The sequence below is a fragment of the Henckelia pumila genome, chromosome 2 (assembly GCF_033568475.1).
Source record: "Henckelia pumila isolate YLH828 chromosome 2, ASM3356847v2, whole genome shotgun sequence".
Lineage (NCBI taxonomy): Eukaryota > Viridiplantae > Streptophyta > Magnoliopsida > Lamiales > Gesneriaceae > Henckelia > Henckelia pumila.
The window spans coordinates 16,921,737-16,939,569 of record NC_133121.1 but is presented as its reverse complement, the minus strand read 5'-3'; the positions used below and the strand labels follow the sequence as shown (position 1 = coordinate 16,939,569).

General features: G+C 34.1%; 2 protein-coding genes across 2 annotated transcripts; both read right to left on the bottom strand.

The window, feature by feature from the left end:
- Window positions 1-10,060: 10,060 nt before the first annotated feature.
- Window positions 10,061-12,854, bottom strand: LOC140882353 (calcium-dependent protein kinase 17-like). The gene is made up of 8 exons (XM_073288307.1): window positions 12,002-12,854; window positions 11,751-11,894; window positions 11,513-11,665; window positions 11,138-11,253; window positions 10,809-10,976; window positions 10,607-10,734; window positions 10,440-10,539; window positions 10,061-10,353 (listed from the first exon to the last, which is right to left on the bottom strand). Exons 1-8 carry the CDS (start codon window positions 12,666-12,668, stop codon window positions 10,246-10,248), a joined length of 1,584 nt encoding a protein of 527 aa, XP_073144408.1. The 5' UTR covers window positions 12,669-12,854; the 3' UTR covers window positions 10,061-10,245.
- Window positions 12,855-14,280: 1,426 nt separating this feature from the next.
- On the bottom strand, window positions 14,281-14,880 carry LOC140877286 (uncharacterized). The gene has a single exon (XM_073280826.1). It carries the CDS (start codon window positions 14,878-14,880, stop codon window positions 14,281-14,283), a length of 600 nt encoding a protein of 199 aa, XP_073136927.1.
- Between the last annotated feature and the right edge of the window lie 2,953 nt (window positions 14,881-17,833).

Below are 17,833 nucleotides of genomic sequence, written 5' to 3'. Positions count from 1 at the left end.
GTTCATCAGACATCGAGGCTTGCATATAGCATTTGGTCTTGATGTCATGGTCCCACCATGCATCAAGTTTGGCCAATTCCTCCGGACTTACGTCAGCTGGTGCTTCCTTCGGAGGTGATTTCTCTAACACGTAGAGCATCTTCTCCGAAGTCAAGACAATCTTCAACTTCCGGAACCATTCCGTATAGTTTGCGCCAGTCAACTTGTTTTGTTCGAGGATCGAGAATAATGGATTACGCGAATTCATTGTATGAAATACTGAAAAGAAAAACAGACATATATCAATGATTGTTTAAGCAATTTACTAAGACATAAAATAGGCGAATTTAATTTTATGAATCTCACTCCCACTATTTTAACGATTTCACTACCCTCTAGTGAAAACGGGAAACTTTTTCCTTAGTGAGAACATGGAGTCCAATTGACAAACTTATGGTCCCGAATAATATCAGCCAACCATAATTCTCAAAAGGTAGAGCCCAATTGCTTCCAAAGCAACCCCCATGTATTTACCTCATGTCCAATAAGGGCCCAATAATATGACGCCGTTTAAAGTGACATGTCAAGATGACCCATCAATATTAAGTTGTGATGGACGGTCGCCATGTGGATCCCCCAATAATATGAGCCGATCCCATGGGAGTTCCACCCAACTTACAACATGTGTCGATCCAATGTACAGCTTTCCGACAGACGGGCCCCCCCAATAATATGAGCCGGACCGTATCCGCGGGTAGCATCACATACATTGACCGTTGATGGAAGGTAGGAACATTTAAACAAATTTAAATTTCCTTTATTTATCTTGATATCAATTTTAAATCATATTTAAAATGAGGGATTTTTAATTATAAAAATTTGTCTCATCAATTTCAAATTATTGCATGCTTGCCGGATTCACGCAATTATGTCTAAATCATGCATACAATCATAATATCATATATTATATAGGATGATCGATTCCATTTCTAATTGACCCGTGGTTGCCAATCACGAGTCTTAGTCCAATCCTAGGTAATATGAAGTATGCAATGCAATTCTATTACATGTGCTTCCAATTTACATTTCTTCTGTCTTTATTGTCTGCTGGGCCCACCATCTTCAAATCTTGATCTCCCACTAAATCTAATGTATTTACAATAAATAACAATGACAAGTAGGGGATACATTTTTTAGGGGTGGGAACGGGCCATAAACCAAGCCCACTTTTATTACATATGACATTCATATCGGGCCATAAACCAGGCCCATTAATAAAACCAACAACAATAAAAACAAAATGTAAATTCCTAACATACACCTACAAAATTGGTCATGGCAATCGATCATCCTTATCCAATAACATTTAATTCAAAATTAATTTATTGGATAACATGCAGTGGCAATTCAAATTTAAACAAGATAAAATCATATTTTATATATAAAATCATATTTTACACATAAAATCATATTTTATCTCTATATCAAATAAAATCATATTTTATCTATAAAATCCAATTTTACAGATAAAATCATATTTTACTTAATATATCATAAGATCATATCTTATCATCAATTGTACCAAAAATAATTGATTTCAAAATTCAATTTAAGGATAAAATATTAAAATTTTCCAAAAATTCAAATTTATCCAAAAATCAATTTTAAAATTTACGGACTCGAACAATTCGATCCGAAATCTCGTGAACCAATCAAAAACAATTTTTGACCGGACCAAAAATAAAATTTTAACACATTAAAATTAATTTTAAATAAAATATAATTTTTCCCGTGGGCCGGGGCAGCCCGGCTACCCCCTTAGGGCAGCGCACAGCGCTGCCCTGGGCGGCGACGGTCGCCGCCCTGGGCGGCGCCGTGCGCCCCCTTTGGGCGGCGCCGTGCGCCGCCCGGGGCAGCAACGATTGCTGCCCCACCGGGCAGCGATCCAATCGCTGCCCGGGTTTTGCCCCGAAAATTTTTTTTTTTTTTATTTAAAAATATTTATTTTGTTTTCAAAAAACCGAGATTCAAAAATTTTGTACAATCGATTAATTTAATCGTTTGATCTGAGCAACCTGGCTCTGATACCACTGTTGGAAAACTGGCGTTCAGATCAATCACGATTGATACCCGGTGCAGCGGAAGTTTAAAAATTTTATCATGGAACAATTCCATGGTGTGGGCATCAACCGTTCAACGATTAAATTATTTGTGTGTGTAAAATTCAAATAACAATTAATTAAATTTTACCTTCAATCTCGAAGCGAGATTATTGGACACCACACAGATTTCTCTGCGCTTCTTGTATCTCCCTGGAACTGATGAACAAGCTTTCCTTCAATCAGGTCCACGAATAGAGGTTTAATCCCTCTGATAGATTGCACTAGAAAATCTATCAGAAGTTTTCTACGAAGAGAATAAACGAATTTGATTCGCTATTCCAGACTGCAATTCAAAATCACAGACCGGAATTTCTCACGCAGAGAAGGGAGGGGCCGGCCGAATTTGAGAGAGAGGAGGCTAGGGTTTTCGAAAAACCTGTCTCAAATTATGACCTGTTGTGTGTAATTTCTGTACTGCAATAACTTATTTATAATGCAGGCCACTAACACCTTAGAGCCCATTAGTCATAAGTTGAGGCCCGACAAGCAAAGCCCGCACGTTCAGAAATTAATATAAAATTCATCGTGACTCCGATTGATAAACCGATTTTACCAATGTGCACAGAAACCATTTCTGCACATTTTAAAGTCAAGATAAATTTTCCTGAATCCGAATTCAGTGGTTTCCAAAAATGTACATCCCTATGTCATTTTAGGAAATCCTACTCCCTTACTCTTATTTAAGAAGTCCAACTTCTTTATTCATTAAATTTAACTCTTTAAATTTAACTATCTCAACGGGGATTAAAAACTCCATTACACTGTGTGACCCTCAATGGTTCAGGGATACAGCTAGCCGTGGGCTCACAACTCCTTGTGACTCGGAACAACGATTTCCGACTTGCCCAACGAATCATGGTAAAGCGCCTAGCAACATCGCCCCATGATTCCCTAGGTATCACTGATAGTGCCTACAAGAACCAGTAGATTTTGGTTCGCGTACAGTACGGTCCCTTCATCCATATATCCCGATCGAATCAACAACCATTGGTATATCGAGAGTCGCTCAAGATTCGATAACTATGCAATACATCTTGAAGATCAAATTAGTGACATCGCATGTGCTACTAAGAAACCATTTCTTAAATCACATCAAGTACTCTGGCCAGAGATTCGTCACACTAATATCTCCTCAGATCGCATAGGATATCCACACTCGCAAGTATGTGGTGAATCCTTGACAACAATGCATCGACTCCTATATGTGTTGTAACTGTACCCAATCCCGACACCTGATGACCCCCATAGAGTCGGTAAACGAGTCAAAGCACAGTACTAGCATATAGAGTCTCCATGATGTTTCAAGTAGTAAGGACTAATGGTGTACAACCAAAACCGCGGACTTTATCCACTCGATAAGTGATAACCACTTGGAAAGTCCGGATAGGGTAGTTCGATAATTCATCCTATGAATATCCATTTGCATGCTTCGAACATCTCCATGTTCCCTACCAATAAAACGTGGTACTCCGCATCGCAAATGCTAGTCTCAAACTCGAGCGATCCTTATCCTTATTATCGGACGGCTCAATCGACTAGGAACAGTTTAGAATATACAGTGACTATAAGATGTATTTCATGATAGACATCCCCATGTTCTACCACATCTTACATACACTATAGTATATTCAAGGTCTTTATCAAAACAACAATAGTATATCACAATATAACAATATGAAGAAAGATAAAGTCATTGCCATTAATAAAAGTGTAAATTATATTAAACAAAAGATCGTTTGTACAAAGAGTCATCAAAGCCCATAGCCACAAGTTGGCTCACTGGGCACCCACTCTTTCAAATGATGATCATGATCATGATTATGGTTATGATGATCATAATAGCATTGTTCTGAAACAGTGTCTGTTCATTCAGAATGTTTCGAGAATTATTAACTTTGTTTCAGTAACTTCTTTTTTTTTTAAACAACAGTAACTTAGATTTAGATTAAATATAAAATTATAATTTTGTTTGGTATCATTATTAATATAAATATAAATATATATAGCAAATTATGTGGTGCAATCAAACGATTTTCTCCTATAAATTGACACCATATCATTTTATGCGGTGCAGTTTGATAATTTTTTTTAAATCACGGTTTATTTAATTGAAAAATTGATATAACGGTGCGGCTCGATTTGATTCGATCGATTAAGAGTTAAAATGATTTTGAGAAAATTTGATCACCCCTTATAACCACTAGTACTCTTTATTTTTGACGATAAGATTTGTGCAAATCTTATCTTCTTGCTCTCATGCACCCATGTGACCACATGAATTCGATGTCTGTCTTATATGTATTGGCCATTCGGCGTATATATATATATAGCTAGAATCAACAAACATGAAGTTAACAAAATATTGCATGTATGGTCATGAAAATCAAAAGGATTGAAGCATATATGATATACATCACACTATATTATGGAGCAATGTCTCCTAAAGATGAGTCACATCATTTCCACATTAATACCGTCATGCTATAATTCATTAATATATGTCTTGCTTTTTTACATGTAGTGCGTGTGACCACTTCCAAAGTCTCCCGTGCTTTACCTAAAAATCATATGCATCTACATCACTGTTATATGTCTGTCTAGGGAATATTCACAATGAAATATAAAGATAAAAATTCTCCGAGCTATAGTGATTATATAAACGAAGAGTAGGTTTCTTTATCATACAATATACATATATAGAGGACATAAGTTTTATCTCGATTCATTCTACAATGAAATATTATAATATTTCTCTCAAAATTTACTGATTAGACGATCTGATATGATAAATAAATCATGGGGCTCACAAATATATCCAATAAAATTTAAAGCTTTTTGCTTCTTGGTAGAAAAGTCAAAGATGATATATACATCTTATTTATGCATGACTGGATATCGCTGGATCCTCATTCATTTGTGTGAAATTGTAGTGTGTGTCGTCGTTTAGTCTGGTCGGGGCCTTGAGATCGATTTTTAAAACTAGACTTGATCGATCGGTTCGATCGCGAACCGATCACGGGTTTGGTCCCGAATAATCTCAAAAATCATTTTTTTTCTGATTAAATCGTCCGGATTCGGTAAAACTCGGTCTAACATCGGTCGGACGGGCCTTAAAACGGTTGACTTGTATTTTAAAAAAATTATATTTTTTAAAAATATAATTATTTCTTATTTCCCATAAAAATATATATTTCCATATTTAAAATTTAAAATTTTTATTTTTTTGTTCCATATACATGATTATTTGGGTTTAAAATTTTTAAAAATAGTATTTTAGTAGTATTTGAGCTTATTTTGATTTTATTTTGTTTATAAAATATATAATAACTATATTTCATATTTTGATCATATATATATTTTGGTGTTTAGATTTTAAAGTTTGGTAAGTATATATATATATATATATATATATATCATGTATGTATTATATTACATATATATACATATTTAAGGTTTTTAAAATTTAAAATATATTAATTACTTTATTATATTATTATTTTATACAATATAACAATATACCAGTGCGACCGTCCGATTGAACCATTTTGTAAGAGTTTTACTGGTTCTGTTATGAAAATATTGTTTGAGATATTATTTGATACTATTATTGAAGTGTTATTCTTTTCTGGGTCAATAGTTTGACAAAGTCTACGTTCTCAAAGAGAATTACATCTCATCATCTTAAAATCATTAAATCATATATGGTCTCATACATGTATTTTCATGGGACTCTTTTTTGGTTTTGAAATCCAATGGACATCATGTGGTCATAAAAAACCTGTTAAGTTGATACCCTTGTTTGATTTATTTATTTATTGAATAAAGAAAAGATAAAATGAGAAAAATTTTTGTACAATTTTCGAATAACTTTATCAATACGTGTGAAAAACACACGAGTATAATATATATATATATATATATATATATATATATGTAATAAATTAACTAGCGATGCATGTATTCAATAGAAAAATTAAGAATGTAGTTTTTTACTTTAAAATAAGGTTATCTTCAACTCATATCTTCTATTTTTGTCATCTATCCTCCAAAATAAGGATTCGTGATCTTTATTTTCAAAAAAAAAAAATTCAACTCATATCCTTTAAAATTACCACATACTCTATTTTTTTTGTCTTTTACAAGCACACTTATATAATTAAATAATTATATAATATATCGTTCAACTAGATTAATTCAACAAGCTTCAAATAAATCGTATAATATATTATAATTATGTATTATATCACTAAACATAAAACAATTAAAATTTATTCGACTCGATTTGAAAACAAAAAATTTACAAAAAAAATTTAAAATTGAACACTAAAACTAATTCCAAAAATTTATAAAATAATTTGTGTCAAAAAATAAAACAAAAAACAAAAGTACCTTTTTGCAATTTTAAAAGATGATATTTTTGTAATTAATGAAATCCTCTAAAATCCTCTTCTCTATATATATACTATTATTCCGATGCACGCGTTGTGTGCTCGTACATTTCTCTTTTTCAAAAAGACAATAAGTAATAAGTTGTAAAATTAAAAAATAATAAAACAATAAATAATCAATTTTAAAATTAAAAAAATAATAAAAAAATAATGTTTTTCTAAACAAATATTCACAAAATATATATATATATATATATATATCTTATAAAGTGAGTGTCATATTTGTAAATAAAATAATATCAAAAGGCACAAAGTGAGCTTTTAATGGCTAGAAAAGAGAAAACTGTATAAAATGACTATTTTTCCCAATAATTTTGGTTTTATTGAAAATTAAGTTAGAAGATAATGGTAATTTCAAATCAAGTTTCACAAATTAATTGAAAGTTTGTTAATTAGAGGGTCGCTATTTTAATAATATAGTAAGATATATATATGATGTATTATAATAGCTAAACCAATTAGAGAGACTAAATTTGATCATTTTAATAGATTTCCAAATTTACCCTTATCATTCTTTCAACATATTCAATAGTTAAGAGATAAAAAAATTAATTTATCATTAAAAAACTTTCCACATCATCTCTCTACTATTGCATTATCTTAATTTATAATTACCTCTATCCCTTTACCTATTATCCTAATTTATAAATAAATTTAAATTTATAAAAATATATTTTGTGCACATGCAATACATATGTTTGGGTTAAATAGTTATTGATTAAAGTTAAACCACTTATATTAATCAAATTTTGGTATGTTGGTGAAAATTTTTCATAAATAAAAAAATGTCATTTATCAACTCATTCCACATTCTACAAATTTATTTTCATCTCGTCTCTTATCTCCTATCATTTAATTCTCAAAATTTGAAAACTTAATTTAAAATTTAAAAATTTTATTTTTCTCCTATATGTTTTTTATGGGTCACATGCCTCGCTTATGCGATAACGTGCTAGTATATACAAAAAAATATTAGAGAGGGTTTGGAAATTATAAAGAAGTTCATGATCATACCAAAATTAGTTAGTGAAAAGAATTTAAATGTAATAAATAACTAGCAATCATATCACGGGAGAGAAACATATGAGTTTTTTTTTTATGGCAAAAACTCCTATGAGACGGTCTCAAGGGTCATTTTTATGAGACGGATCTCTTGTATGGGTTATCCATTAAAAAATATTATAATTTATGCCAAAAGTATTACTTATTATTATAAATATGGGTAGGGTTGACCCGTCTCACGGATGAGACTGTCTCACAGGAGTGTTACTCTTTTTTTATTACAAAATGAGATGTAAGACTCGAACTCGTGTCCAAATGGGGGACATATGAGACTAATTGGATGAGATCAATTGGATTGCAAGCCGGTCTTAGAAATATGTGAGTTTTAATATAGAATAGAGAGTTGCAAAAATTTGCATTATAATTTAATAAATATTGATAAATTATGAAATTTAAAAAAGAATATAGAGAAAAAAATAAGATATGAATGTTAGAAGAAAAAAAACGAGGATAATTTAGTAATTTAAGATCTAATTTAAAGATATAAATTAAATTCAGGGGTAAAATGAGAAGAAGTCACATTAAAACGTTAGTGTGAAGGATGTAACTACTATGTAATTTTGTGTGTGTATTGATAAGAACATATACGTCCTCTTCTTGCACAAAAATTTTTGTGAAACAGTTTTACGGGTCAATTTTATGAAACAAATATTCGACCCGATATAAATCATAAAAAAAAAAATTACTTTTAAATTCAAAAATATTACTTTCACCTCATATATGGTTCGTATCGACCTGATCACAAATATATTCCGTAAAAACATATCACAATACACATATTCATATTGCTGAAGTATACGATATATGCAAAGCTAAGCTTAGCATAAAGGTAACTTTACATTTTCAGTTGGGAAAAAATCCGTAGCTTTACTTGTAAAATTATATAATCCAAATATAAAATTATAAATTAAATAGAAAAGGATTTGAATATTTTATCATAATTAATTAAATACATAATTTGTTACCTCCCCACGTATTAGGTTCTGAAGTCGAATTTCTTTCTATATGTTCTGCCTAACTTTCAAAAAGTCAAAAAAATAAAAATAAAAATAAAAAATTGACCGAGGCATTCATAGAATCAAATATCAAATGCTTGTATTGGTTCATTTACAAGTTCGTTGAATGTATTTTTATAAAATTATTTAAATTGAATGATAGATTTACTTGTAATAAGATCTAATGACAATGATTTATAAAATAGAAAGCTTTGTGTGGCTTATCTTATAATGCATCGAGATCAATGTCACAATGTGGCCGATTAAAATTAAATCGATATCTCATGCTCGATAAAATGCTATATTTTTGTCAGAACCAAATCTATATTATTCCCATACAATATAAATGTCTTTTAATATCATATATTGTAATACAATAAAAGTATTGTGAATTTAGTATAAAACTATTCATTACATTTGGGCGATTTTATTAGCATACTTTTGATGTGAAATCAGTTTTTATTTTTTTTATTTTTTATTGATGCTTACAACTAATATTCAGGTAATGCTTGCAAATACTTATTTTTTATGGACTTTTCTTCATAAAATTTTGAATACTTTGTAAATAAATGTATGTAATCACTTCTGTTTTTAAACTTTTTTCCAAACACTACGTTGGCGTAGAGTTTTGACACTCACTCTTATCGTGAGTGCTAATATTGCACCACACATCAACGCCACATCAATATTTAATGATACCACTTTGGAGAAAGAACTAAAAAAAATAAAAGCATAATTAAAACAAACAAAAATAAAGATAATGGATGATTTAGCAAAAAATTGATATCACCTGATTGGAGAAAATCTGGGTTCTGTGGAGATCTGGGTAGCCGGATTAATACTCGAACGGTTCTAAAGAACGAACTTCGTGGGTTGTGACCTGCATCACAAAGCAAAGTGAGTGGCGCCGGAGGTTTCCCGACGAAGACACTCTGACGCTCAAGTTAATATTTGCCCAATAAAAGTTCTAGAGAACTAGATCATGTGACTATAGAGTGCGTACCTTAATAACGATAGAATTTCAGCTATTTATAGATAGTCGGAGAGTTTCAATATGGGCTTGAGCCTCTTATGGGCTTTTTGGAATTTTTGGGCCTTGATAAAGTGTTCCAATAAATAATATGAGATCCAAATGGATTGAGTCATTGGGTTTAGGCCCGAGAGAAAGTCAAATTGGTTAATAATTCTTCAACGGAGATGTTGGAATTTTATAACACAGAGAACTACAATTTCAAAGAGACGAGCATACAAATGAAAAATGCAAGGTCCCCCTATGCTTCTCTGAAGGTTAGAGCCTAGACGTACTTCTTTAATTCTATTCATTTCATGATCAACAAAAGATGACTCCCTTATTGGTTTGTAACCTGAAAGAAGTGCTAAAAATCTCAACTAGTTACATTTTAATGGCGCTACTTTTATCAACTTAATTAAAAGAGCAAGTAACAGATCTAGAAATATACATCTTGTACTTAATTTCTTTGAGCCAATCTTCAACAGAATCATGTATATACAAAGACTTGATTCAGCATGGAATCCCTCAAAATGTTCCCAATCATTCATTGACTCTCAAATCCAGTTGCCTATTACACTGATTCAAAGTCACGACGACGTAAAAACGCCCTCTCGTCTCTTCTTGAGATTTGCAACAGCTTCTGGATTACCTTTCTTCATCATCGCCACGAATTCTTCGTAGTCTATGTTTCCGTCCTGCAGCAAGATTCACCACATCAGCACGTTGATCTTGCACATATATTTTTCGAGACAATGCAAAGTATTATAAACAAAACGCTAACGTTATCAGCATCGGCTTCGGAGATGATTTCCTTTATGTCCTTCTCATCGTTCATGCCGTAGTCTCGTAGAGCCTGCTCTAGCTCTTCTCTCGTAATGTACCTGATCAGCGAGAACTCGAAAGAATTAATTCATATGGAGGCGAATTAGTTCATTTATATAGACGTACCCGCTGTTGTCTTTATCAAAATACTGAAATGCGGTGTAAAGATGTTCTTCTCTGTCCATCCTATTCATGTGCATTGTTGCTGTGATGAATTCCTCGTAATCTATCGTCCCGTTTCCGTCTGCATCCGCCTACGTACAAACGATGAAAATTATATGTTTACAGTTAATTCAATGTACAATGAACTGAAATTATACAGTCTTACAGCTTCCATCAACTGTTTGACTTCATATTCAGACAGTTTAGTCCCTTGTTTTGCCAATCCCTGCTTTAGTTCTTCAAGAGTTATCGTGCCGCTGTTATCTGTATCCATACTCTTGAACATTTGCTTCAATCCCATGATTTCCTCCTCCGATAGACAACCCGCGATCACCTGTTAATTTATCCCATAATTCCTCCAATGAAAGAATGCGCGAAAACCAGAACTTTTAAATAAATTACACGCGAAATCAAATAACTTCCAGGTCTATCTCGTGTTGTAAGGCGATGGAACAGTGTCGTGTGTGTGTATTCGAGAAAGGTGTAACTAAGTACCCGAAGTGCAACTTTCTTGAACTGGTTCATGGCTGTGAACTGTTTTAGCCGATCCAAAACAGCGTTGTCGAGTGGCGTATCAGGGGCCTCTCCATCCTCCTTGATCCATGGATGATCTTATCACAAGTAAGACACACCAAGTTAGACCATGTTTCTTTCAAGTTTTTTGTCAATAGAGAGAAAGACATTGCATTCGCTTAAACAAAGGCGCGCAAACGCCCTTGTGATCATCAAGAGCAGGGGCAGCTAGCCCCTCATTTACTGGAAACTAGCTAGCTACTTCAAATTTCGTATGTGATAGTTTTCGATCATAAGTTTTAATCGCAAGTATATACACGTCCAATGAAAACTTTCGGTTAAGTCCAGGATCCATACTTAGGACTTGGAATGCTGTGAGCCTTTGCTTAGGATCTGAATTCAACATCTTCCTCACAAGATCCTTTGCTCCATTCGAAATAGAAGGCCAAGGATCACTCGAAAAATCGACATGTCCCTGTAAAATAGCATTGAATATCCCATTCTCCGATTCTGCAACCAACAATCAAATCGATCCACATTTCACTTTATATAAATTAGAGGAAATGATATTAGAAGTAAATTTTTTATTTTTGACCTGCCCAGAATGGGGGAACCCCACATAGAAGAATGTATAGCATGACTCCTACACTCCAAATATCAACTTCTGGTCCATATCTTCTCTTCAACACTTCTGGAGCAATATAATATGCACTTCCTACAACGTCTTTAAATTGATCCCCTGCCATTTTTGGATCACAAACAATGTAACTTGTAGATATATAAATCTTTTGCCATATACACATTTCTTCGAGCACTCAATGTACAAAGAAAAGGAAATTCATCAACCTTCTTTATAGAACACGGAAAGTCCGAAATCCGTGGCCTTGAGAGGAGAATTCTCATCCTTGTTCAACAGCAAGAAATTCTCAGGCTTGAGATCTCTGTGAATGACCCCCATGGAGTGGCAGGTGTGCACAATCTGCACGATGGTTCGGAGCAGAGACGCGGCGGTGCGTTCGGTGAAATGTCCCTTGGCGATGATCCGATCGAAGAGCTCTCCTCCGGCGCACAGCTCCATCACCAAATGCACCGAATGCTTATCCTCGTACGCGCCTTTCAGCTCCACGATGTTGGCTTGGCCTGTCAAATGGTGCATGATCTGAACCTCCCTCCTCACATCCTCGATGTCCTCTTTGTTCACCAGTTTTCTCTTCGCGATCGTCTTGCAAGCGAATTTCTCGCCGGTTTTCTTGTCGGTACACAGATGGGTCACGCCGAATTGTCCGCGACCGAGCTCTTTGCCGATGGTGTAGGAGGCGCGTACGTCTTCCATGGGGCGGCCGAGGACGGGGCCGACTGGGGTTGGTTTGGAGGGTTTCGCGGAGCGGTTGGGTGAGGCGTGCGGAGGCGTCTTGGGCTGGGTGGTGGAAGGACCGGCGACCGAGGCATCCGCTTTTCCGGCGGTGTCAGGAGGAGCTTCCGCCGTGGAGCTGCCGAAGCAGCAGTTACCCATTTGATGTTATATATGAATATGAAAAAAAATGAAATAATTATATATAGATTAAATTTCAAGAACACGAGATTTGAGAGAGACGGTGAATTAAAATGCAGAAAGGAGATGGAGCGACGAAGAAGGAATTAAGAGAGAGAAATGAAAATGGTGTAGAGAGAGAAAGAGAGTAATTAACATGCATGCATGAACAGGCAGGCTAAAGGAGACGACCGAGATAATATATATGTGTTCGAAAATTCATTTATATATTGGATGTCAAATGAAAACTCTTGGAAACAAAATGGAACATATATAGTCGGATAATAAATGTGTGCTTGGATTCATAGATTTGAATTAAATTATGGGTTTCAGATTAATTTGATTGGGACAAGAGATTTGGGCTGATTTAGATTTCAAATCCTTAGCCCAAATCTCTTGTGGTTGTTTGGAAGCCCAGTGGATTTAGGTTTAGAAATCCATAAATTTATACGTTTGGATTTAGGCTTTATTTTTTCCAAATCTGAAATCCACTCGCTATCTAGGGTATTTCAAATTTCCCGTTTTGCGCCGAGCCTTCCTGCATGCCGTCGACTCAATTTCTGATGTTCTTCTCCTTCTTTTTTTTTTTTTTGACTTTATTCTGATTACTGCTTTGATTTATGCATTCGTGTGTGTTAAAGGTGACCCAGGAAAGTGACGAGGATTATTGTGCAAAATTCTCTAGTGGTGCTTTTTCTATAATCTCATAAGGATTTTGTACTGATTTATTTGTGAAAATTATTTTGATTTTGCCTTCTTCCGTAATCTTGCAATATGATTTTTTTCCCTTTTTCTTAATGAATTTGAAGGAGAAATTAAAACTGTGATGTTGAAATTTGAAGATTATTGAACTCGATTTTGGGTTTAAAAAAGAAAGATTTGTCGGAATTATGTGGAGAGGAATAGATGCTCTCAATGGTTTCGGTTCTGAGAAATAAATTGATGGATCCTAAGCTTCCTTTCCACCTTTGAAATTCTATGCTTATTCCAAGCAAGAGATTTAAGAAAAAAAATGCTTTAAATCCATGGATTTTTAAATCCATTTGTTTGAAATACACTCTCAAATATCCAAATCCACTAATCCAAGCACAACTTGATTGTTTGGACTACATTGGATGAATTTCATGAAATAAGATATTTTTGTTAATTTACCTAGATGCAATTTACATGTACACATTCGGATCAGAGATCGATCACAATTTCACAACATTAACCCATGAGACGATTTTATAGAAGTTTTGTACAGATTTTCAAATACCATCAGTGAAGTGCTTAATTAATGATATGAATCATTCGCTAGATCGAGATTGTAATCAACCGTCATGCATGAACTGCGTCATAGATATATATAGTTAGGTTTCACCCGAGTAACGGGATGACACCTAAATATAAAATCATGTATCGTTTTTTATTTACTTTTGTACAGAAAAATATATATAATCATCTATGAAATGCAACATTTAAGCATAAAAATTACTTTCGTCTTTCCCTAAACTATTTTCTTAATTTTCATGACAAACCTAGCTAAAAGTGAGTTTTGCAAAACCTAATTATGGTTTTAATTAACATGCTTTCCCCTTGTGTTTCCTTTCCATTAAAACCCGAAAACCCTACAGGGCGAAACCCTACGTCTACACTCCGAAATCGTCTCCAGTTTGGGGGACCAACCCTGATCTTTAGGCCTAACCAGTTGATTGTAATGCTTCTTCAGCTCCGGGGTGCTACACAAAGAGCTGTCTCTGTCATCGTGGCTTCCGTCGCCGTCGATCAATCTCGCAATGAAGGCCGGTGCAACCTTGATCAAAACCCTACCATCCGAACCCTTCAAATACTCGAACGGGCACTCCTTGAAACCGTTAGGGGACCCTTTCTGAGCGTTGACGTTGGAAGCCATAGCCGCTACCGAAGAAACCGAAAGCACGTCTTGTCGGAAGAAATCGGCGGGGAGGAGGAAGTAGGTTTGGCCTCTGATGAGCTGGTCTTCGATGGCTAGCGCGGGGACCGGTTGGCCGATGAAGAAGGAGTCCGCGTGGCACACTATTCTGTCCGGGAACTCGAACATGATCTCCCCGGCGAGGGTTTTCCTTGTGAGGGTTCTGGTGGCGCCGCCTTCTGAAACGAGCTTCGCGGAGGAATATCCCGGAGGCGGCCGGATGCATGGAGGAGCAGAGATTAATATTAATGCGTTGCCCATGTATAATTATATATCTAATAAATATATATATACAAAGCTGCTGCATGCGATTATATATATATATATATATATAGAGTTGATCCACAAGAGGAGAGGGATTGACTTGGAGAAAGTCTTTGAATAGAGTTTGTAAATGTGGGTTGAGGTTTTGTTTAGGTTGCTAAGGGGCGGTGGTCACTAATGGCGGCTTTGATTGTGTTGTGTATATAGACACACGTAATTACAGTTTTTAAAGTATGTTTTAAGCAATCGTCGTGAAAACTACTAGTCTTTAATTTATTGCGACCAAAAGTTGAAACCAAAAAAATATATATAATTATGGCTTCTTTATATATATAAGATTAATCTTGATTCATGCAGATATACATTAATTAAATTTAAAATTTTAAAGTGTATTAGAAATCAATTAGGGGTGGCCACCCAAAGGGCTCCGCACGTGCTTAATTTTTTTAAGTAGTCCAAAGATTTGGTTAAGTTGACTTGTGAAATATATTTGTGGGATTTGCGGATTTTATAAAACTTTAGGGACATAAAGATATCGATAATGGGAAAACTGCAAATTTGGTCCTGTATGTTTGTCATTTTGCGATTTTGGTCTTTATGTTTTCATATTTCAGTTTTACTCCTGCATGTTCCGATTTTTTGGCAATTTCGATCCTTTTTATTCGAAAATGCTTACGTGACACTATACACGTCAGCTCTACATCAGCACTGAATTGGTTCCACGTCAGCATCACGTTGGAAAAAGACTAAAATTGCCAAAAAAAAAATATAAAGATAGCGGACTAAAATTGAAATCTGAAAATATAAAGGACTGAAATCGCAAAGTGACAAACAGACACGACCAAAAAAACAATTTTCTCTATCGATCATTGATATAATAATTCGTCTTGTTTTTTGGTGCAACAACTGAACGATCATTATCAGCCATGAAACTTCTTAAAACCTCTCTCCACAATAAGATGGAAAAAGAGTTCTTAGCAATTATATAATTATATGATCGTTTGTTGAAGAATTTCGAAAATAATATAAAGGATTTTGATGAACTCCAAGGTACATTTTATAACGCTATCTTTTAAGAGATGTTTCTGGATTATAAGAAAATCTCTCTCAGGATACAATGGAGAAAACAACCGAAAAAGACATATCTTTGAATCTGATGATGCGACCTGACCGGACAGGTCGATCTCCGTATTTTCGCAGCGAAGATCATTATTCGTCATCGGCAACAAAATTTCTGAAAATATGAATTCGAAAAATATACTAACAAATGAGTCTTGAACCAAGGACCCTTTTAGAAACCAACCGGAGTCATCACACATACTATTATTCATTCAAAATTTGTCTAATTTTAATTCCAACGCATTAGTGGCCATGCGTAATATCCCGATTTCGTGAGTGCTCTAGAGATGGTCTAAGATCTCGTAGAAAACAACCTGATTTTCACACTCATATAGGTAAATTCCCTTTAAGTGATTCTGTGAGTTACTTATTTTAATAGTTGAATTTATTAAGGAACTAATTCTAGCCTCTTACATGCAGAATTTCCACATTAGAGATTTTAAGAAATGGATTTAAATAAATACTCTAATGTCTCTTCTAAGTTATTTTTTAACTTGTTAGTACCCTTTGAACTTTGTTGTATTTCAAAACATAAGTTGGGTTTCAGTTAAGATAACTATAATCACATAGACCTTAACTTCATTCTTTTTGATGTTTTTGTTAGCAAATCTCTAGCGAGTCCTTTCGTCAAAGGATCTGCTAAATTGTTTTTCGACTCTACATAGTCAACTGTGATTACTCCTTGCTTGAGTAATCCACGTATAGATTGATGTCTAAGACTAAGATGTCGTTGCTTACCATTGTAAGTCTTGTTAGCTACCTTATACAAATTAGTTTTGTTGTCACAATAAATCATCACAGCTGGAGAAGGCTTCTGCCAACATGGTTGAATCTGATATGCATGTTTGTTTCTTAGAACACCACGAGATGGCCGCACCTCCCAAAGTAAAAATCCAACCAGTAGTAGATTTTGAATTAGATTCAATGTTATTCCAACTTGCATCACTATAACCTTCAAGTGCAGTTGGATAACCTTGATAATGCAACCCGTAGTTAATAGTTCCCTTCAGATATTTAAGAACTCTTGAAATTGCGTTCCAATGTTCTTTACCTGGATTACTAGTGAAACGACATAACAAACCAACTACATATGCTATATATATCTGGTCTTGTGCAATGCATGGCATACATAAGACTTCCAATCACACTGGCATATTGCAGTTGATCATATATAACATCGACCAGTGTTTTTCATCAACTTAATACTAGGATCTATATGGGTGGAAACTGCATTATGTTCTAAATGACCATATCTTTTAAGAATTTCCTTGATATAGTGAGATTGAGACAATAATACATTTCTATTTTTTCTCATTAACTTTATTCCTAAAATCACATTAGCTTCACTCCAATCCTTAATATCAAAATTAGATTCTAGAAATTGTTTAGTTTCATCTACACATTTCATATTAGAACCAAATATGAGCATATCATCGACGTATAAACACACCAAGATGCACATATTATTGGAATATTTTGAATAAATGCACTTATCTTCTTCATTAACCTTGAAACCATTAGATAACATTACTTCATTGAACTTTTCATGTCACTGCTTGGGTGCTTGTTTTAGCCCATACAATGACTTTACTAATTTACAGACTTTCTTTTCTTGCCCAGGTATAACAAAACCATCCGGTTGCTCCATATATATCTCTTTTTCTAAATCATCATTTAGAAAAGCCGTTTTTACGTCCATTTGATAAACAACTAAATTGTGAATTGAAGAAAGAAATAATAACACACGGATAGATGATATCCTTGCTACTGGAGCATATGTGTCAAAATAGTCTATACCATGGCGTTGTTTGAAACATTTAGCTACTAATCT